The 22,623-nt window shown below is 52.4% G+C and overlaps 1 protein-coding gene across 2 annotated transcripts; it reads left to right on the top strand.

Moving 5' to 3' along the window:
• The first annotated feature begins 285 nt into the window (after positions 1–285).
• Positions 286–22,577, top strand: GPR143 (G protein-coupled receptor 143). 2 transcript variants are annotated; one of them, XM_007538555.3, is made up of 9 exons: positions 286–531; positions 3,370–3,479; positions 3,757–3,851; positions 7,278–7,370; positions 7,522–7,631; positions 7,816–7,924; positions 15,384–15,501; positions 18,796–19,024; positions 22,377–22,577. In XM_007538555.3, exons 1-9 carry the CDS (start codon positions 291–293, stop codon positions 22,472–22,474), a joined length of 1,203 nt encoding a protein of 400 aa, XP_007538617.1. In that variant the 5' UTR covers positions 286–290; the 3' UTR covers positions 22,475–22,577. The 2 variants fall into 2 exon arrangements, with proteins under 2 accessions (XP_007538617.1, XP_060039088.1); XM_060183105.1 differs by lacking the exons at positions 286–531; positions 7,278–7,370 and having other exon boundaries at positions 2,739–3,479; positions 7,432–7,631.
• The last annotated feature ends 46 nt before the right edge of the window (positions 22,578–22,623 follow it).

The raw sequence follows: 22,623 nt of genomic DNA on the forward strand, positions 1-22,623 counted from the left end.
TACCACCTTGGAGCCCCCATCACACTTGTGTCTCTGTGAGCCCTCAGTGAGCTGCTGCACACGGGATACCCATCCCCTGCCAGGGGCAGCTTGCAGGGGCGCAGTGAGCTGGGTGTAGGGGTGCCAGGCCTGGAGGCGGTGCAGGCACAGGCGGGCGCCTCCCTCCCGCAGCCCCGCCGCCGCCCTCGTGAGGCCTCGTGTCCCCGCCGGCGCCCGTCTGGGGGCGGGGGGTCGACACATGATGCTCCCCGCTGCACATGACCATTGCAAGGCGTGGCCCCTGCTCCGCCATGGCCTCCCCGCGCCTGGCCACCTTCTGCTGCCCCGCGCGGGACGCCGCCACGCAGCTCGTGCAGGATTTCCAGCCGCACGCCTTCCACGCGCTGAGCCTGGGCGCCGCCACGCTCGGCCTGGCGCTCGGCCTCCTGCTCCTGCGCCCCGCGCGCCCCTCCCTGGGCCCGCGCACCCGGCCCTTCGCTGCCCCGCGTGTCCTGCAAGCCGCCGCCGCCTGCGACCTGCTCGGCTGCCTGGGTGAGGGCCCACCGTGGGGAGGGCAAGCGCCGCGGGATGCGAGCTCTCTGCACCCGGGGAGGGTGCCCACTGCAGGCTGAGTTCTCTCTCTGCACCCGGGGAGGGTGCCCACTGCAGGCTGAGTTCTCTCTCTGCACCCTGGGAGGGTGCCCACTGCAAGCTGAGTTCTCTCTCTGCACCCAGAAAGGTGCCCACTGCACGCTGGGTCCCCTCTCTGCACCCAGAAAGGTGCTCACTGCAAGCTGAGTTCTCTCTCTGCACCCCGGGAGGGTGCCCACTGCAGGCTGAGTTCTCTCTCTGCACCCTGGGAGGGTGCCCACTGCAAGCTGAGTTCTCTCTCTGCACCCAGAAAGGTGCCCACTGCACGCTGGGTCCCCTCTCTGCACCCAGAAAGGTGCTCACTGCAAGCTGAGTTCTCTCTCTGCACCCCGGGAGGGTGCCCACTGCAGGCTGAGTTCTCTCTCTGCACCCTGGGAGGGTGCCCACTGCAGGCTGAGTCCCCTCTCTGCACCCAGGGAGGTGCCCACTGCAAGCTGAGTTCTCTCTCAGCACCCAGAAAGGTACTCACTGCACGCTGAGTTCTCTGCACCCCGGGAGGGTGCCCAATGCAGGCTGAGTTCTCTCTCTGCACCCAGAAAGGTGCCCACTGCACGCTGAGTTCTCTCTCTGCACCCCGGGAGGGTGCCCACTGCACGCTGAGTTCTCTCTCTGCACCCAGAAAGGTGCTCACTGCACGCTGAGTTCTCTCTCTGCACCCCGGGAGGGTGCCCACTGCAGGCTGAGTCCCCTCTCTGCACCCAGGGAGGTGCCCACTGCAAGCTGAGTTCTCTGCACACGGGGAGGGTGCCCACTGCAAGCTGAGTTCTCTCTCAGCACCCAGAAAGGTACTCACTGCACGCTGAGTTCTCTGCACCCCGGGAGGGTGCCCACTGCAGGCTGAGTCCCCTCTCTGCACCCAGGGAGGTGCCCACTGCAGGCTGAGTCCCCTCTCTGCACCCAGGGAGGTGCCCACTGCAGGCTGAGTCCCCTCTCTGCACCCAGGGAGGTGCCCACTGCAAGCTGAGTTCTCTCTCTGCACCCAGAAAGGTGCCCACTGCATGCTGAGTTCTCTGCACACGGGGAGGGTGCCCACTGCAAGCTGAGTTCTCTCTCAGCACCCAGAAAGGTAGTCACTGCACGCTGAGTTCTCTGCACCCCGGGAGGGTGCCCAATACAGGCTGAGTTCTCTCTCTGCACCCAGAAAGGTGCCCACTGCAGGCTGAGTTCTCTCTCTGCACCCCGGGAGGGTGCCCACTGCAGGCTGAGTCCCCTCTCTGCACCCAGGGAGGTGCCCACTGCACGCTGAGTTCTCTCTCTGCACCCCGAAAGGTACCCACTGCAGGCTGAGTTCTCTCTCTGCACCCAGGGAGGGTGCCCACTGCACGCTGAGTTCTCTGCACACAGGGAGGATGCCCACTGCAGGCTGAGTCCCCTCTTTGCACCCCGGGAGGGTGCCCACTGCAGGCTGAGTCCCCTCTCTGCACCCAGGGAGGTGCCAACTACACATTGAGTTCTCTCTCTGCACCCCAGGAGGGTGCCCACTGCTGGCTGACTTCTCTGTGCCCCGGGAAGGGCACACACAGGGTTGTGGCTTGCTCTGAGCCTGAGTACGAGCTTACCCTGAGGACTAGTAGGAACATTGCAAAGCCAGGTGTTCAGAAACACTCGCTGACGTTTGCTGTTTGTTATTGCCAGGTTATTAGGGAAACAACAGACTGTGTGCTATTAAACACAACACACATACATACCCTGGATCCCTAGCACTAGTGTGAGTCCCTGGGGGGCCATCTTTGGCATCTGAGGGCATGCGAGAATGCTGGACAGAGAAAGCACGGTTCGAACCCCGGCTCCCCACCTGCAGGGGAGTCGCTTCACAGGCGGTGAAGCAGGTCTGCAGGTGTCTTTCTCTCCCCCTCTCTGTCTTCCATCCTCTCTTCATTTCTCTCTGTCCTATTCAAAAATGACAGCAATAACAATAATAATGATAACAACAAGGACTCAGGCGGTAGCACAGTGGGTTAAGCGCAGGTGGCACAAAGCAAAGCACAAGGACTGGCATAAGGATCCCGGTTCGAGCCCCCGGCTCCCCACCTGCAGGGGAGTCGCTTCACAGGCGGTGAAGCAGGTCTGCAGGTGTCTGTCTTTCTCTCCCCCTCTCTGTCTTCCCCTCCTCTCTCCATTTCTCTCTGTCCTCTCCAACAGTGACGACAACAACAACAATAACTTCAACAACAATAATAAAAAAAAAGGGCACCAAAAAGGAAATAAATAATTTTTTTTGAAGCAGGTCTGCAGGTGTCTATCTTTCTCTCCTCCTCTCTCCATTTCTCTCTGTCCTATCCAACAACGACGACAACAACAATAACTACAACAATTAACAAGGGCAACAAAAGGGAATAAATAAATAAAATAAAATATTGAAAAAAAAAAAAAGAAATGTCTTCCCGGAGCAGTGGATTCACAGTGCAGGCACCAAGCTCCAGAGGTAAACCCTGAAGGCAAAAAATAAATAAATAAACAAATCAAAAACCACACACAGAGACATGATCTGAACACAAGGGGTGGTTGTGGTTGGCCGTGGTTAGTTAAGGCGTTGCTTTGTTTCAGGGCAGTGACAATTGTTTCTCTCTGCAGACACTGGAATGTGCATCATTCCTTCAGGTTCCTTCCTCCTCCCCACTTTTCTGTCTTCCTACCTGTCTACCCATCTATCCAACTGTCCACGTGTGTACCTGTCTCTCTGTCCACGGCTCGGGACAGGACAGGAATCACCCACCCATCCGTCCTCTCCTCTGCTAGGGATTGCGGTTCGCTCGGCTGTGTGGCTGGGCCTCCCGGATTTTGCTGTTGGCGCCCCGGCCCAGAATGGCACCGACATCTGGCCCAGCGTCTTTTGCGTGGGAAGTGCGGTGAGTAACCCCCTCCCATCTGTGTTCCAACCACACTCTAGAAAGCAGACTCACAGAGCCCCTTGCGCCCCCTGTGTGCCCCTTGGAGTTGAGAGACACGTCCCCACCGCTCAGCCTCTCTCTCCCTTCCCATGCCCTTCCCTCCAGCTCTCCGCCTTTCTCTGGGGCATCTAGGGGAGGTCTTCCCTGCCCCCACTCGTTCATTCTCAGCAAAGAGCCTCCTGTTCGGAGTCCACCTCCTCTCCATGGCTCCTGACCCCAGAGTTCCCTCCTCCAGATGTGGATCCAGCTGCTGTACAGCGCCTGCTTCTGGTGGCTGTTCTGCTATGCTGTGGATGCCTACCTGGTGCTCCGGAGGTCGGCAGGGCTGAGGTATGGGCAGGGGTGTGGGCAGGACAGGGAAGGTACTGCCAGTCCCATTCAGTGGGCCAGACGGACGGCCAGAGTGGCTCCGAGTATCAAGGCAGGGGAGACCCCAGACACAAGTCAGGCCATACGGTGAAGACTTGCAAGTGGGCAAGTCCTGAACAGGGGGCCGGGCAGTGGGACACCAGGTCAAGCGCACGCATTACGGTGCACAAGGGCCTGGGTTCTAGTCCCTGCTCCCCACCTGCAGGGGGGAAGCTTCACGACTAGTGAAGCAGGTCTGTAGGTGTCTCTCTTTCTGTCTGACTCTCTACCTCCCTCCCCCTCTCAATTTCTCTCCGCCCTACCAAAGTGTGGAAAAGAAAAAAGGGAAAGGTTACTGAATTTGCAATGAAGAAATAGACATGAGAAATCAAGAAAGAAAATGAAAAAAGGGTGGGTTTGTGGGCGTGTGACCTTGTTTGTTGTTTTTTTAAATCTTTTTTTTAATGTTTATTTGTGTTTAATATTTATTCCCTTTTGTTGCCCTTGTTTTTTATTGTTGTAGTTATTATTGTTGTCGTTGTTGTTGGATAGACAGAAATGGAGATAGGAAGGGAGGACAGAGAAGGGTAGAGAAGGACAGACACCTGCAGACCTGCTGCACCACCTGTGAAGTGACTCCCCTGCAGATGGGGAACCAGGGTCATTGTGCTTTGCAGCACCTACGCTTAACCCACTGCACTATAGCCTGACTCCCTTTTTAAATATTTTTTTAAAAATATTTATTTACTTAATCCCTTTTGTTGCCCTTTTTGTTTTATTTTTGTAGTTATTATTGATGTTGTTGTTGTTGGATAGGACAGAGAGAAATGGAGAGAGGAGGGGAAGACAAAGAGGGGGAAAGAAAGACAGACACCTGCAGACCTGCTTCACCGCCTGTGAAGCGACCCCTCCCTGCAGGTGGGGAGCTGGGGGCTCGAACCTGGATCCCTGTGCCAGTCCTTGTGCTTCACACCATGTGCGTTTAATCTGCTGCGCTACCACCCAACTCCCCTTGTTTTTCTTTTCTTTTCCCCTTTTATTGCTCTTGTTGTTTAACATCGTTGTGGTTATTATTATTGTTGTTGTAATTGATGTCGTCGTTGTTGGATAGGACAGAGAGAAATGGAGAGAGGAGGGGAAGACAGAGAGGGGGAGAGAAAGACAGACACCTGCAGACCTGCTTCACCGCCTGGGAAGCGACTCCCCTGCAGGTGGGGAACCGGGGGCTCGAACCGGGATCCTTCTGCTGGTCCTTGCGCTTTGTGCCTCCTGCGTTTAACCTGCTGCGCCACCACCCAGCCCCTCCCTCCACCGTGACCTTGTTTTTATTATCCTGGGTGACAGGAAGGAGCTCAAACCTCCGTGTGTGTGTTCTTCATTGTTGGAGAGCAGGGAGTCACAAGACAGACAGACAAACAGAAGAGAGAGGGGGATGGCCACCACAGCACTCCTCTGCTACCCACGGATCTTCCCCGGTTGGAGTTAGATGTGCAGCTGTCCCTCTCTCAGCTGGAGAAGGGTCCTGGAGAAGGGTCTCTCAGCTGGAGAAGGGTCCTCTGGCTCTGGGGAGGCGGGAGTGTGATGCTGTGTGTGGACGGTGGAGGGCAGGGCCTGGCATGGCAGCTGGCAGAGGCTAAGGTGGAGAGACAGACTGGTGGCGTGTTGTTAAAATTTCGGAAGGCTCTGGCTGGCCCGGCTAGCTTCACGGGCGGGTAACAGAGACGCGGAGACAACGGCTGGGCAGGGAAGCTGTATTTCTTTATTCAGGAACAACGATTCACAAACTAAGACAAACTAATCACCAAACAGAACTCCGCTGTCTCTTTGCGGCGGCACAAGCACTCTCTCTTTTTCTCTTGAACTCAGGAACTCTGTCACTCTCGAACTCAGGAACCCTTTCACTCTGGAACTCTCGGACTCAGGAACCCTCTCTCGGGGTTCCTTGGGGCGGGGCCAAGCAGGCCCGCGAAATTAACAGGACTGATCCAATTCTCTTGGCGGGGGGAGGGCTAGGACAAACCAATGTAAAGCATAACACAGTGGCGCAGCACCTGAAGGGCATGGGGGTTCCCTTGGGGGCCTGCACCATTGACTTGTTCACTGTAAGGCCAGGGAGATAGTTCAGGGCACTAGAGCACAGGACTCACAGGGCCCAAGTAAGTGCTCTGGCCTCTGCTTCTCTGTCTCTTTTTTACCTTTTCAAACATTTGTTTGTTGGAAAATACTATTTATTCACTTATTGGATAGAGACAGAACCTGAGAGGGGAGGAGGAGACAGAGAGACACACCTGCAGCCCTGCTCCACCACTTGTGAAGCTTTCCCCCTGCACGTGAAGACCAGGGACTTGAACCCAGGTCTTTGCACATGGTAACAGGTGCACTCAGTCAGGTGCACCACCACCACTGGGCTTCCAAAACGTGTATTTGTTAACAAAAGAGAGAGAAAAGGGGAGAGAGAGAGAGAGACAGAGACAGAGAGAGAAGACTCTGGAATATGTGATGCTGGGGTTTGAACTCAGGACCTCACACTTCTAAGTCCATAGTCCTAGCCACCATGCCACCTGCTAGGCTGCTCCCTTTCCTCTCTCCCTCCCCCTCTCTCCGTTTCCCTCTCTTGTTAGTACCTATATCCTGAAAAACATAAATCAATCTAGAAAAGTAAAAAAAAAAAAAAAGAAAGAAAGGAAGCCGGGCGGTAGCGCAGTGGGTTAAGCGCAGGTGGCGCAAAGCGCAAGGACCGGCATAAGGATCCCGGTTCAAGCCCCCGGCTCCCCACCTGCAGGGGAGTCGCTTCACAGGCGGTGAAGCAGGTCTGCAGGTGTCTGTCTTTCTCTCCCCCTCCTCTATCTTCCCCTCCTCTCTCCATTTCTCTCTGTTCTATCCAACAACGACGACATCAATAACAACAACAATAAAACAACAAGGGCAACAAAAGGGAAAATAAGTAAATATTAAATTTTTAGAAAAATATTCTGCCAAAAAAAAGTATGCAGCTCCCTTGAGGGCCAGGGGTTAACTCCCCCACTAGAGTGCATCTGGGTTCAAACCCCAGCACCACCTGGGAGCAGTGACAGGAGCCCAGAGAGAACTATGTGGATGCTGAAATGATACTTAGGTACCTGTCCCTTTCTGCTCCCTTATTTCTCCACACCGCTCCTCTCTCTTTCTCTCCCTCAAATGAACAAGATTGGCCCGGAGGAAGGCTGACTTCTCACTGCTGGGAGGGGTCGTGTGAGGCCCTGGGTTCAGGCTCCGTGGACGGCTTGAACAAGGGAAGGCTTTGTGGGTGGCGGAGTGATGGTGAGGTGTCTTTTCTCCCTGTTCCTGTCTGTCTGTCTGCCTGTCTGGCATGAAAGGCACAGGAAGCCCAGGGCTGGAGTCCCCTGACGTGGTGTCCCTTTCTGCTAGCACCATCCTGCTTTATCACATGATGGCCTGGGGCCTGGCGGTGCTGCTGTGTGTGGAGGGAGCTATCATGCTCTACTCCCCATCCGTGTCCAGGTGAGCTGGCCCAGCCCCGGAGCGCCAGGGTCTGACTTCACCCTCCTGCCTCCTCGCCCAGCGGGGACCTCAGCCCCTACCCCAGTGGCAACCCCAGGGACACGCTTTTGGCTCCTGGCTCCTGGCGTCTGAGCCCCCCTGGTTCCCCCAGGTGTGAGCGGGGGCTGGAGCACGCCATACCTCATTACATCACCACCTATCTGCCTTTGCTGCTGGTGCTGGTGGGCAACCCCATCTTGTTCCAGAAGACGGTGACCGCAGGTGGGTGGCCACTCCCCTCCGCCGCAAGCCAACAAGGGCCCTGCCTTCCAGAAGGTTCCAGAGGACAGAACCTCTGGGTCTTCTGGGTCGCACGCTCCTCAGCTCTGTGGGGGAGGCGGCGGGGACTAAAAGGGAGCGGGTGAGGTCCGGTGTCCGTTCCCCAGCCCCTCTCCGCTCCCCACAGTGACCTCGCTGCTGAAAAGAAGGCAGGGCGTCTACACAGACAACGAGAGGCTCGTGGGTGCCGCCGTCAAGACCCGCTTCTTCAAAATCATACTGGTTTTGCTTATCTGGTAACTTGCCCTCTCCTTCTCACTTGTTACCCCCCCCCAGACTTGGGGTCTCACGCATACATGACTCTTCTCCTTCCGGTTGACTTTGTTGTTCTCGTAGAGGAGAGACCCACGGTCGGGCAGACACACCACAGCACAAAAGGTTCCACTCATGCTGGACCTGCATGTGACCAGAGGGCCTCTCTCTCATTCAGTGGATTTCGGGGGGCCAGGTGATGGCACACCTGGTGAAGCACATGTTACCATAGTCAAGAACCTGGGTTCAAGCCCCTGCATCCCACCCACAGGGGGAGCCCTTCACAAGTGGTAAAGCAGGGCTCTATCTATCTATCTATCTATCTCATTTCTTTTTCTTTCTTTTGCTTCCAGGGTTTTCTCTGGGGCTCAGTGTCAGCGCTATAATTCCACTGCTCCTAGAGGCCATGTTTTTCTCTCTTTCTTTCTTTCTCTCTTTCTTTCTTTCTCTCTTTCTTTCTTTCTTTCTTTTTTTCTTTCTTTCTTATTGCCTCAGGGTTATTGCTGGGGCTCGGTGCCTGCACCACGAATCCACTGCCCCTGGAGACCATTTTTCCCCTTTTGTTACCCTGGTTGTTTTTATCATTGTTGTGGTTATTATTATTGTTGCTATTGATGTCATTGTTCTTGGATAGGACAGAGAGAAATGGAGAGAGGAGGGGAAGACAGAGAGGGGGAGAGAAAGACAGACACCTGCAGACCTGCTTCACCACCTGTGAAGTGACTCCTCTGCAGGTGGGGAGCCAGGGGCTTGAACCGGGATCCTTACGCTGGTCCTTGCGCTTTGCGCCACCTGCGCTTGACCCGCTGACTACCGCCCGACCCCCTCTTTTTTCAATTGGATATGACAGAGAGAAATTAAGAAGGGAGAGGAGATAGGGAGAGAGAAAGATGGACATTTGCAGACCTGCTTCACCACTTGTGAAGATTTCCCCCTGGAGGTGGGGCGTGGGGGCTTGAACCTGGAATCGTGCACAAGTCCTTGTGATTCATACTATATGCACTTAACTGTGTATACGCCACTACCAGGCCCCCTCTTTCCTTTTTTTTTTTTTAAGTCTGTCTTCTCAATTTCTGTCATATCAAAGATGTAAGAAAGAAAAGAAGGAAGAGGGAGTCGGGCAGCGGCGCAGCGGGTTAAGCGCACGTGGCGCAAAGCACAAGGACCGGCGTAAGGATCCTGGTTCGAGCCCCCCAGCTCCCCACCTGCAGGGGAGTCGCCTCACAGGCGGTGAAGCAGGTCTGCAGGTGTCTGTCTTTCTCTCCCTCTCTCTGTCTTCCCCTCCTCTCTCCATTTCTCTCTGTCCTATCCCACAACAGCAACAACAACAATAATAAAAACAGCAACATTAAACAACAAGGACAACAAAAGAGAAAAAATGGCCTCCAGGAGCAGTGGATTCATAGTACAGGCACTAAGTAACCCCAGCAATAACCCTGAGGCAATAAAAAACAAAATAAAAGAAGGAAGAAAGAATGAAGGAAAGAGAAGGAAAAAAGAAAAAATAGTCACCAGGAGTGGTGGATTTGTATGCCACCACTGAGCCTCAGTGATAACCCTACTGGCAACAATAAAAAAATAATTTTAAAAAGATATTTCAAACAATAAAGATTAGAAAAGAAAACTGGGGGGGTTGGGCGGTAGCACAGAGGGTTAAGCACAGGTGACATGAAGCGCAAGGACAGGCTTAAGGATCCCAGTTCGGGCCCTTGGCTCCCCACCTGCAGGGGAGTCACTTCCCAGGCGGTGAAGCAGGTCTGCAGGTCTATCTTTATTTCCCCCTCTGTCTTCCCCTCCTCTCTCCATTTCTCTCTCTGTCCTGTCCAACAACAACATCAATAGCAATGATAATAATAACCACAACAACGATAAAAACAACCAGGATAACAAAAGGGAAAAAATAGCCTCCAGGAGCAGTGGATTCGTGGTGCAGGCACTGAGCCCCAGCAATAACCCTGGAGGTAGAACAAAACAAAACAACAAAAAAGAAAAGAAAACCAGCCCTTAGAACAAAGCCCTCATCTAACTTTTGAGTCCCTGACTATGTATATCCATGATCATGTAGATCACTGACCACGTAGATCCCTGACCATATAGATTCCCACAGTCTAGATCCCTGACTGTAGATCCCCACATAGATCCCTGATCATGTAGATCCCCACAGTGTAAATCTATGACTGTGTAGATCCCCACATGTAGGTCTATAACCAAGTAGATCCCCCACATGTAGATCCCCGACCATGTAGATCCCTGTGGTGTATATCCCTGAAAGTAGATCTCCACATGTAGATGCCTGGCTATGTACATCCCCACCATGTAGATCCTCAACTGTATAGAACCCCAGATGTAGACCCCTGACCATGTAGATCACTACCATATAGATCTCCGACCATGTAGATCCCCATATGTAGATCTCTGACCGTTTACTGTTTAGACCCTCACTGTGTAGATCCCTGACTGCAAATCCATGACTATGTAGATCCCTGACCATATATTTCCCTGAACATGTAGATCCCTGACCAAATAGATCACCACATGTAGATTCCTATATGTAGACCCATGACCGTGTAGATTCCCACTATATACACCACTGACCTGTAGATCCCAGTATGTAGAACACTGACCATGTAGATCCTCACCATGTAGACCCCTGACAGTAGATCCCCACCATGTAGATCCCTGACCGTGATGATGCCCACATGTAGACCCTTGGCCATGTAGATCCCCACGTGTAGATTCCTGACCACATAGACCCCCACATGTAGACTCCCAATCGAGTGGATCTCCACATGTAGATCCCCGACTGGGTAGGTCCTGTACCAAGTAGATCCCTACCATGCGGGTCCCTACATGTAGATTTCTGGCCGTGTAGATTGTCAACCATGTAGATACCATGTAGATCCCTACCAAGTAGATACTTGACCAAGTGGATCTCCACGTGTAGATCCCTGATCAAGAAGATATCCATGGGGTAGATCCATGACAGAATGGATCTCCACTTGTAGATCTTTGATCATGTAGGCCCTTAATCGACTAGAACCCCACCATGTATATCCCTTGAGTAAACCTCACCATATTGATCCCTAATCATGTATATTCCCACTATGTAGATCCCAAATCATGTAGATCTCTTACCAAGTAGATTCCCCCACACAGTTGGATTGTAGATCCACACCAGGTAGATACCGAACTGAGTGGATTGACACATGTTGTTCCCAGACCGAGTGGATCTCCACATGTAGATCCCTGACAAAATAGACCCCTGACCAAGTAGATCCCCACCATGTTGATCCCTGGTCATGTAGATTCCACACATGTTGTATCCTGGCCATGTATATCCCATATCATGTAGATCTTTGACAAAGTAGGTCACCACAAGGTAGATCCCTGACCAAGTGGACCTCCACATGTATATCCCTGACCGAATAGATCCCCCACCATGTAGATTCCTGACCAAGTAGATCTCCACCATGTTGATCCCTGATCGTGCAGATCCCCACCTAAAGATCCCCTCATGTGTAGATCCCCATATGTAGATTCCTGAGTAGATACCCACCATGTTGATCCCTGACCATGTAGATTCTCCATGTTTCTGACCATGTAGATCCCCAACCATGTAGATACCATGTAGATCCCTAAAGAGTAGCTGCAATGTAGATCCCCAACTGAGTAGATCCCCAACTGAGTAGATCCCCACCATATAGATCCCTGAGTATATACATAATGTAGACCCGATTGTGATGAACACATGTAGATTACTGACCACATAGATCCCTGACCATGTAGGTCTGCACATATAGATCCCTGAGTAGATCCCCTATCATGTAGATCCCATACCAAGTAGACCCCCCACTATGTATATCCCTGACCATGTCGATCCCCAACTGGGAGGATCTCCACATTAGATCCCCGACCATGTATATCTTCACCATGTAGATCCCTGACCGAGTAGATACCCACCATGCTGATCCCTGACCGTGTAGATCCCCACATGTATATCCCTGAATAGATTCCCACATGTAGATCCCTGACAGTGTACATCCCTCTGAGTGTGGATCACCGACCATGTAGATCCCACAGGTAGATCCCCACTATTTAGATCCCTGGCCGAGTAGATCCCCACCAGCTAGACCCAGAACCAAGTGGATCTCCACATGTAGATATCCGACCATGTAGATTCCTGACCAAGTAGATCTGCACCATGTAGATCCCTGACCGAGTAGATCCCTACCATATAGATCCGAGTAAATTCCCATGTTGATCCCTGATCATGTTGATACCCACATGTAGATCCCTGTGTAGATCCCCAATCATGTAGATCCCTGACCAAGTAGATCGCCACCATGTAAATCCCAAACTGAGTAGATCTTCATGTAGATTCCAGACCATGTAGATCCTTGATCAAGTAGGGCCCTGACCAAGAAGATCTCCACATGTAGACCCATGCCTGAGTAGGTCCCCACCATGCTGATCCCTGATTGTGTAGATCCCCAACCATGTAGAAGTCATGTAAATCCCTGACCAAATAGATCCCTGGCTCAGAAAATCCCCACTATGTAGATCCTAGATCAGGTATATCCCTAACCGAGTAGACCCCAGCCATGTAGGACCATGACCAAGTGGAACTACACACGTAGATTCTATGCCAAGGGTGCGACAGAGTGGACCTCCACATGTAGGTTCCAAACCGAGTAGATCCCACCCAGTAGATCCCGAACCGAGTGGATCTCCACATGTAAATCCCGAGTAGGTCCACACATGTAGATCCTTGACAGAGCGGATCCCCACCGGGTAGATCCCCTACCAAGTAGATTCACACATGTAGATTACCGTCGAGTGGATCCCGCCCACTAGATCCCAAATAAAGTGGATCCCCACATGCAGATCCCAAGTAGATCCGCACGTGTAGATCTCTGACTGAGTGGATCCCCACTGGGCAGATCCCCCGACAAAGTAGATCCCCACGTGTAGATCCCCATTGAGTGGATCCCACCAGCAGACCCCAAATCAAGTGGATCCCCACATGTAGATCCCAAACCAAGTGGATACTCAATGTAGATCCCAACCGACTGGATCCCCACGGGTAGATCCCCGACCAAGTAGACCCCCACATGTAGATCCCTGTCGAGTGGATCCTGCCCAGTAGATCCCAAATCAAGTGAATCTCCACAAGTAGATCCACGAGTAGATCCGCACATGTAGATCCCTGACCGAGTGGGTCCCCACCGGGTAGATCCCCGACCAAGTAGATCCCCACGTGTAGATCCCCGTCGAGTGGATCCCACCAGCAGATCCCAAACCAAGTGGATCCCCACTGGGTAGATCCCGACCGAGTGGATCCCCACTGGGTAGATCCCCGACCAAGTAGATCCCCACGTGTAGATCCCTGTCGAGTGGATCCCACCAGCAGATCCTAAACCAAGTGGATCCCCACATGTAGATCCCAACCGAGTGGATCCTCACCGGGTAGATCCCCACGTGTAGATCCCTGTCGAGTGGATCCCGCCCAGTAGATCCCAAATCAAGTGGATCCCCACATGTAGATCCCCGAGTAGATCCGCACATGTAGATCCCGACCGAGTAGATCCCCACCGGGTAGATCCCCGGCCAAGTAGATCCCCACGTGTAGATCCCTGTCGAGTGGATCCTGCCAGTAGATCCCAAATCAAGTGGATCTCCACAAGTAGATCCCCGAGTAGATCCCTGACCAAGTGGATCCCCACCGGGTAGATCCCCGACCAAGTAGATCCCACATGTAGATCCCTGTCGAATGGATCCCACCCAGTAGATCCCAAATCAAGTGGATCTCCACCAGTAGATCCCCGAGTGGATCCGCACATGTAGATCCCTGACCAAGTGGATCCCCACCGGGTAGATCCCCAACCAAGTAGATCCCACATGTAGATCCCTGTCGAGTGGATCCCACCCAGTAGATCCCAAATCAAGTGGATCCCCACCGGGTAGATCCCCAACCAAGTAGATCCCACATGTAGATCCCTGTCGAGTGGATCCCACCCAGTAGATCCCAAATCAAGTGGATCCCCACCGGGTAGATCCCCAACCAAGTAGATCCCACATGTAGATCCCTGTCGAGTGGACCCCACCCAGCAGATCCCAAATCAAGTGGATCCCCACATGTAGATCTCCGAGTAGATCCTCACATGTAGATCCCGACCGAGTAGATCCCCACCGGGTAGATCCCCGACCGAGTAGATCGTCACATGTAGATCCATGTCGAGTAGAGCCCACCCAGTAGATCCCAAATCAAGTGGATCTCCACAAGTAGATCCGCACGTGTAGGTCCCCGACCGAGTGGATCCCCACTGGGTAGATCCCCAACCAAGTAGATCCCCGTCGAGTAGATCCCGTCCAGTAGATCCCAAACCGAGTGGATCCTGAACCCAGTGGATCTCCACACATAGATCCCCAAGTAGATCCGCACGTGCAGATCCCGACCGAGTGGATCCCATCACGTAGATCCGCGACCAAGTGGATCCCACATGTAGATCCTGCCCGGTAGCTCCCAAACCAAGAGTATCTCCACACGTAGATTCCTGATGGAGTATACCCAACCCATTAGGCCCCAAATCGACTGGATCTCGACATGTAGATCCCCGAGTAGATCCCACCTACTAGATCCCGAATTGAGTGGACCTCCACATGTATATCCCTGATTGAGTGAATTGCCACATGTAGATCCCCAGCAGGTATATCCCCGACCTAGTGGATCTTCACGTGAAGATCGCCAACAAAGTAGATCCCTGATGGAGTAGATCACCACCATGTAGTTCCCCAAGTGGATCTCCACATATCGATCCCTGAGTAGACCCACAATGTAGATCCATAAACCAAATAGATCCTGACCAAGTAGCTCTATGACCATATAGATCCCTGACTGTGTAGATCCCTGACCACATTGACCCCTGTGCAATGCTCTGGTTGTGCTGCACAACCCCTGAGGCCACCAGGAGGGCCATACCTGGAGCCCAAGAGATGGTCGTCACCTGTGCTTCAGCTGACAACCTGGAACCCAGTGAAGGGAAGAGGAGAGGCTGAGAAGTCCTTCTTTTTCACTGTCCTCTCCCTCACTGCAGGTGGATACACAGCACACACAACACAGGTGCTGGGCATCCGAGAGCCCTTCCCTACTGTGGCTCAGAGCAGGTGCATCAGGCCACCCTCCAAGGAAACACAGCAGCCATCTCTCTCTGGTGTGGACTGAAGACAACAGAAACATCCAGGATGTTTGTTCCATACAGCACCCTGGATGCAAATGTCGGCACAGGCTGCCTTTGGCCTCTGTTCACACGACAGGTCACCCCTCCTCAGAGGAAGGGGGTCACCCCTCCTCAGAGGAAGGAATCCCAACCTCCAAGCTCAAAAACGCACACACTGTGCTGTGTGCTGCTGTCCTCCTGACCCCCGGCCATTTCCCTCTGACAGCTGGCTGCCAAATGTCATCAATGAGAGCCTTCTGTTCTACTTGGAATTGCAGCCAGACATCAATGCTGTGTTTCTGAAGCCAGTCAGGATGGCAGCCAAGACCACATGGTTCATTCTGGTAGGTGATTCTTAGCTCACTTTTCTTCTCTCTTATCTACTCCTTCCCTTTTCTTTACTAATTTTATTAGTGGTTTACAAGACAATCTGATTACAGGGTTCACATTTCTTGAAAAATAAAATAGGGGGCCCAGCAGTGGCACACCTTGTTAAGAGCACACATTAAAGTATGCAAGGACCCAGGTTCAAGCCCCTGCAGGGGCTTTTTCCCACCTGCAGGGGGAAAGCTTGACGAGTGATGAAGCAGGGCTGCAGGTGTCTCTCTGTCCCTCTCTATTTCCTCCCTCCCTTTCAATTTATGTCTCTTTTCAATGATAAATAAATATTTAATAAAACAAAATGCCAGGCATCTGAGACATACCTCTGGGTTTTATTCCCAGCACCTCACAGGCTGAAACTGTGCTGTATCCTCATCTGTCTATCTATCCTTGCTATATCCTCTCTCTCTCTCTAGCCTCACAGGCTGAAACTCCACAGCTCCTGGGAGCTTTTTTTTAATTAATATTTTTTGATAGAACAGAGAGACGTTGAGAGAGGAGGGGGAGATAGAAAGCAGGAGAGGTGGTAGAAAGCATACTGAGACTCTCATGCCTGAGGCTCCAGGGTCCCAAGTTCAATCCCTAGCACCACCATAAGCCAGAGGTGATCACTGCTCTGGTAAAAAAAAAAAAAAAGTTAAGAGGGGCCAGGCGGTAGCACAGCAGGTTAAGTGCACATGGCACAAAGTACAAGGACTGGCATAAGAATTCAGGTTTGAGCCTCCAGCTCCACCACCTGCCTGCCCCCCCCAGGAGACTTTTTTTTTTTTCTCTCTCTCTCTCTCTCCTCCATTTATCTATCAGAAAAGAAAGAAAAAGAAAAGCCACTGGGAACACTGGAGTAATCACTGCAGGCACTAAACCCAGGTGGCAAAATTTTATTTATTCCCTTTTGTTGCTCTTGTTGTTTTATTGTTGTAGTTATTGATGTCGTTGTTGTTGGACAAAACAGAGAAATGGAGAGAGGAGGAGAAGACAGAGGGGGAGAAAAAAACAGACACTTGCAGATAGACCTGCTTCACCGCCTGTGAAGTGACTCCCCTGCAGGTGGGGAGTCGGGCTCAAACCAGGATCCTTATGTCAGTCCTTGCGCTTAGTGCCACCCGTGCTTAACCTGCTGCGCTACCGCCAGACTTCCAAAAAATTTTTTAAATTATTTTTAATTTTTTATATTTATTTATTCCCTCTTGTTGCCCTTGTTGTTTTATTGTTGTAGTTATTATTGATGTCATTGTTGTTGGATAGGACAGAGAGAAATGAGAGAGGAGGGGAAGACAGAGAGGGAGAGAGAAAGACACCTGCAGACCTGCTTCACCGCCTGTGAAGCAACTCCCCTGCAGGTGGGGAGCCGGGGGCTTGAACTGGGATCCTTACGTCGGTCCTTGCGCTTTGCGCCACGTGCACTGCTTAACCCACTGAGCTACCACCTGACTCTTGGTGGCAAAAAATTATAAACAAGTGGTCCGACAGGTAGCACAGTGGATAAAGCATTAGACTCTCAAGTGTGAGGTCCTGAGTTCAACACATGGATCAGAGTGATGTCTGGTTCTTTCTCCCTCTTCTCTTACCTTTCTAATAAATAAGTAACTAATCTTTAAAAAATAAGCAAACAATTTCTGCCTTTCTCTTTTTTTAAAAGTATCTTTAATTCTTTTATTATTGGATAGAAACGGAGAGAAATTGGGAGTCGGGTGGTAGCGCAGCAGGTTAAGCACAGGTGGCGCTTAGCACAAGGACCGGTGTAAGGATCCCGGTTCGAGCCCCCGGCTCCCCACCTGCAGAGGAGTCGCTTCCCAGGCGGTGAAGCAGGTCTGCAGGCGTCTGTCTTTCTCTCCCCCTCTCTGTCTTCCCCTCCTCTCTCCATTTCTCTCTGTCCTAACAACGACATCAATAACAACAACAATAAAACAACAAGGGCAACAAAAGGGAATATATAAAATAAATATTATACAATTTTAAAAAAATTATCAAAAAAAAGAGGGGCCAGGTGGTGGCACACCTGGTTGAGCGCACATGTTAAAGTGCACATGGACCCAGGTTCGAGCCCCCAGTCCCCACCTGCAGGGGGAAAGCTTCTGAGTGGTGAAGTAGGGCTGCAGGTGTCTCTCTGTCTCTCTCCCTCTCTATCGCCCCTTTCCCTCTTGATCTCTGGCTGAATCTATCCAAGAAATAAAGGTCAAGATATTTCAAAGACGCTTAGCACTGTGGTGGTGGTTGTGACTGAGAGAGCAGCTGAGAGTCCTCCACACACAGAACAGGGGCAGCACTGGAGCTCGAACCCAGAACATTGAACCTGCCAGCTGAGTTTCCTCTGAGGTGCCTGGCCCTGTTAGTTCTTTTTTTTTAAATTATTTTTTTAATATATTCATTTATTCCCTTTTGTTGTCCTTGTTTTATTGTTGTAATTATTACTGTTGTTGTTACTGATGTCATCATTGTTGGATAGGACATAGAGAAATGGAGAGAGGAGGGGAAGACAGAGAGGGGGAAAGAAAGACAGACACCTGCAGACCTGCTTCACCGCCTGTGAAGCGACTCCCCTGCAGGTGAGGAGCCAGGGGCTCGAACTGGGATCCTTATGCCGGTCCTTGCGCTTCGGGCCATGTGTGCTTACCCTGCTGTGCTACGGCCCGACTCCCTTTTAAATTATTTATTATCTGCCTCCACGGTTATTGCTGGGACTTGGTGCCTGCACTACGAATCCACTGCTCCTGGAGGCTATTTTTCCTATTTTGTTGTTCATTGTTGTTGTAGTTATTATTGTTGTTATTGCTGTCATTGCTGGATAGGACAGAGTGAAATCTAGAGAGAAGGGGAAGACAGAAAGGGAGAAAGACAGACACCCACAGACCTGCTTCACCACCTGTGAAGCGACTCCCCTGCAGGTGGGGAGCCGGAAGCTCGAACCGGGATCCTTACGCCGGTCCTTGCGCTTTGCGCCACGTGAGCTTAACCCACTGTGCTACCGCCCGACTCCCTATTAATGCTTTTTAAAACACCCAGGGGTGAGCTGCTTGTGGCCTGTGCAGAACTTACGTTTCTGTGGCTCCTTCCTCTCCTTTCTATCCTGTCCTCCCTCCCTCCTGCCCCTTCACCTTGGGCCGTGAAGGAAGGTCACTCAGTCAGCTCTTGCCCCAAACTGACCCTCAGCTTCTGAAGTCTCTGAGTGGGGCTGGCCCACAGGCCTCCTGAGTTCTGGGACCCCCAGGCTCTGCCCCGCGCCCTACCCAGACACTGAACCTCTGCCCTCCCTCCAGGCCACCCTGAATCCCGTCCAGGGCTTCCTCTTGGCCCTGGCCCTCTATGGCTGGGCGGGCTGCAGCCGGGATGCACAGCCCACTGGGAAGGAGATCCAGTGGGAGTCACTGACCACCTCGGCCACCGAGAGGGCCTTCCCCTCACCGGACGGCGGGGGCCTTGCTCCCAGGAAGGTGACAAGGGGCCCTATGGACACCTATGACGAGGCCCTGAGCATGTTGTCTGAAGGTAAGGCAGTGGACCCTCCCAGGGACAAGCTCTTCATTGTTTATTGAGAGAGAGAGAATCCACGGGGCTGGCCATGGTACTGCCATATGGTGCTGGGGCTCAAACCCAGGGCCTCGTGCTCAGCTCAGGGTCTCTCCCGCCCCTCATCTGCTCCTGTTTTTTTGTTTTTCTTTTTCCTCCAGGGTTATTGCTGGGGCTCAGTGCCTGCACCATGAATCCACTGCTCCCAGAGGCCATTTTTCCCCCTTTTGTTGCCCTTGTTATTGTAGCCTCGTTGTGGTTATTATTGTTGTTGTTGATGTCATTCGTTGCTGGAGAGAAATGGAGAGAGGAGGGGAAGACAGAGAGGGGGAGAGAAAGACAGACACCTGCAGACCTGCTTCACCGCCTGTGAAGCGACTCCCCTGCAGGTGGGGAGCCGGGGGCTCGAACCGGGATCCTTATGCCGGTCCTTGCGCTTTGCGCCACGTGCACTTAACCCGCTGCGCCACCACCCAACTCCCTGCTCCTGGTTTTATTCACTCATTCATACTTTAACCAGAGTCCCGGAGCTTCAGCCATGGAAGGTTTTGATTTCTATGGTGCCTCCCTTCCCTTCCCTTTTTTTTTTTTTTTTTTCTGACACAGCGAAAGAAAGAGGGAAGGGGGGACCAGGAGGTGGCACACCTGGTTGACAACAAGTGTTACCAAGCACAGGGACCCAGGTTCAAGGCCCTGGTCCCCACCTGCAGAGGGGAAGCTGAACAAGTGGTGGAGTAGGGCTGCAGGGGTCTCTCTGTCTCCCCCTTCCTCTCATTTTCTGGCTGTTTCTATCCAATAAATAAAGATAATAGAAAAATTAAAAAGGGGGACAGGTGGTGGTGCACCAGGTTAAGCACACACAGTACGAAGCACAAAGACCCATGCAAGGATCCGGGTTCGAGCCCCCAGCTCCCTACCTGCAGGGGAGTCACATCACAGGCGGTGAAGCAGGTCTGCAGGTGTCTGTCTTTCTCTCCTCCTGTCTTCCCCTCCTCTCTCCATTTCTCTCTGTCCTATCCAACAACGACAACAACAATAATAACTACAACAATAAAACAACAAGGGCAACAAAAGGGAATAAATAAATAAAATAAATATTAAAAAAAAAAGGGCGGGAGGTGGTGGTGCACCTGATTGAGCGCACATAGTACAATGTTTAAGGACCGGGGTTTGAGCCCCTGGTCCCTACCTACATTGAAAGTGGTGAAGCAGGGCTGCAGGTATCTCTCACTCTCTGTCTCTCCCTCCCTCTTCCCTCTCAATTTCTGGCTATTTCTATCCAATAAATAAAGATAAATTAAAAAACAAAAAGTCAGAGAAGGTGCTGGGGAGATGAGTCAATGGGTAACGCACGAGGCTGGCACTCAGTAGGGCCCCGTGGGGTTCAGCCCCCACCATCAATTACTATGAAGTGAATCCTCTGACCTGCCTCCCTTCCTCTGACGCCATCACTCCTGTAATAAATACTCTTAAAAAAAAAAAACAACAACAAGGAGGAGGGTAGATAGCATAATGGCTATGCAAACAGACTCTCATGCCGGAGGCTCCAGAGTCCCAGGTTCAACACCCCGCACCACCAGAAACCAGAGCTGAACAGTGCTCTGGTTAATAAAAACAAAACAAAACAAAACAAAACAAAACAAGGGAGTCGGGCAGTAGCGCAGCAGGTTAAGCGCAGGTGGCACAAAGCACAAGGACCGGCGTTAAGGATCCCGGTTCGAGTCTCCAGCTCCCCACCTGCAAGGGAGTCGCTTCACAGGCGGTGAAGCAGGTTTGCAGGTGTCTGTCTTTCTCTCCCCCTCTATCTGTGTCTTCCCCTCCTCTCTCCATTTCTCTCTGTCCTATCCAACAACCACATCAATAACAACAAGGGCAACAAAAATGGGGAAAAACGGCCTCCAGGAGCAGTGGATGTATAGTGCAGGCACCGAGTCCCATTGATGACCCTGGAGGAGGAAGAATAAGAGGAGGAAAAGGAGGAAGAGGAAGAAAGAAGCCAGCTCACACACACACACACACCCCCCCACTGGGGTGGCACCCTCAGAGCCTTATTCAGCCGGAACCTTGTCTCTGAGACCCCTCCGTGCCCGGGAGAGAACCCCAGGGGTTCAGCAGGGTGGCAGGGTGCCCACTCAAAGCAACGTGGGGGGTTCATCAGGCCCTGGGGCTCACTTCATGTTCTCACAGAGCCTGGGCCAGGCTGGAAGGACCTGCAGTCTTCTGCGGGCGACAGAGAGCCCTAAGTGTTCATGTCACCGGGCCCGTCAGAAGCCTTAGCTTTGATCCCAAGCCACAGTGACCCCACAGCCTCTGGAAAGACCCCAGATGGGCATGGGCTTTCCCAGAGATCCATGCAGCAACCCCAGGGGGAAAATCATTACTTTTTTGAAGTCTTCCTCTGGGGAATGTGGTTCCAGAAGTGGAAGTTGGAGGCTTCGGGAAGCGTCCCCAGCTGGGGTCTCTGCATGCGTTGGACCCTCTGACCTTGAGGTGGGGAAGCTCTGACTTGGTCCTGGGTGAAGGGGCGGTGGGGGCTCTCATCTGGACCTCGGACAGGGTCCGACCTTCCCCACCCTCCTCCTCCATTATCTCTCCCTGAATTCAGGGGGCTTGTTAGACCCTGTCCCTGCTGGGGCCTTCAGCTGGGTGGGTGGTGGGCCTGAGTGTGAGTTTCAGCCCCTCTCACCTCCTCTACAAGAGGCTCACCCAGTCCTCAGAAGAAGCCCCTCTCCCTGCTGGCCAGTAGTTGTTGTTTTCCACGGGCTATGTTGTTTTCGCCGGGCTGGCTTCACGGGCGGGTAACAGACGACCATGGTTGAGCTGTAGGCAGTATCTCTTTATTCATGCAGGATGCAGCACAATCTAAGACGAGCTAAGCTGAACTCAAGTACTGTAAAACTCACAATGCTATCTTTATATATACTTGCCAAGTAGGGTGGAAACAGGATGTGACATAGAGAGGGTGGAGAGAAAAGTGACTGGTGACAATCAGAGTGTGACAAGGAGAGGATCAGGGTGTGACAAGGAGAGGGGGTGGAGCAAAAACATATCATGAAACAGTGGGGATTGAACCAATGCCCTGGAGGGAGGGTGGTGCTTGTTAACAGCGGTTATGTAAATAGAATGCAGTGGTTATGTAAACAGAATAGTGTTAAGCAGGGGGGATTTAAACCAAATGAAACAGAAGGGGTCTCATGCATACCAACAAATAGTGCTCCTCCTTTTCCCTCCCTGCCCCCCTTCTTCCCTGGCCTGACCCCCTCGTATGCAGGGCTCTCTCACACTTCCTGGGCCTCAGCGGGCGCCCACACCTCTTCCCTTCCCTCCCCAGCTTCCGACAACGCCAGCACCATCGAGATCCAAGTCTCAAGTGGTTCCCGCTCCACAGAGGACCCCTGCTGCATTCCTGGAACCCACGGAGACCTCTGATCGAGGTGACAGGGGCCGGGAACCCCGTGCTCCCCTCCTTGGCTCTTTCCCAAGGAGGCCGGGAACCAGACCCCAAAGCCAAAACAATAAAGCATCTCCCAGCCATCTTGTTTCAGTGACACCCCTATGCCAGGGTAAGGCAGCATGGT

Source organism: Erinaceus europaeus, chromosome X, assembly GCF_950295315.1.
Source record: "Erinaceus europaeus chromosome X, mEriEur2.1, whole genome shotgun sequence".
Taxonomy (NCBI): Eukaryota; Metazoa; Chordata; class Mammalia; order Eulipotyphla; family Erinaceidae; genus Erinaceus; species Erinaceus europaeus.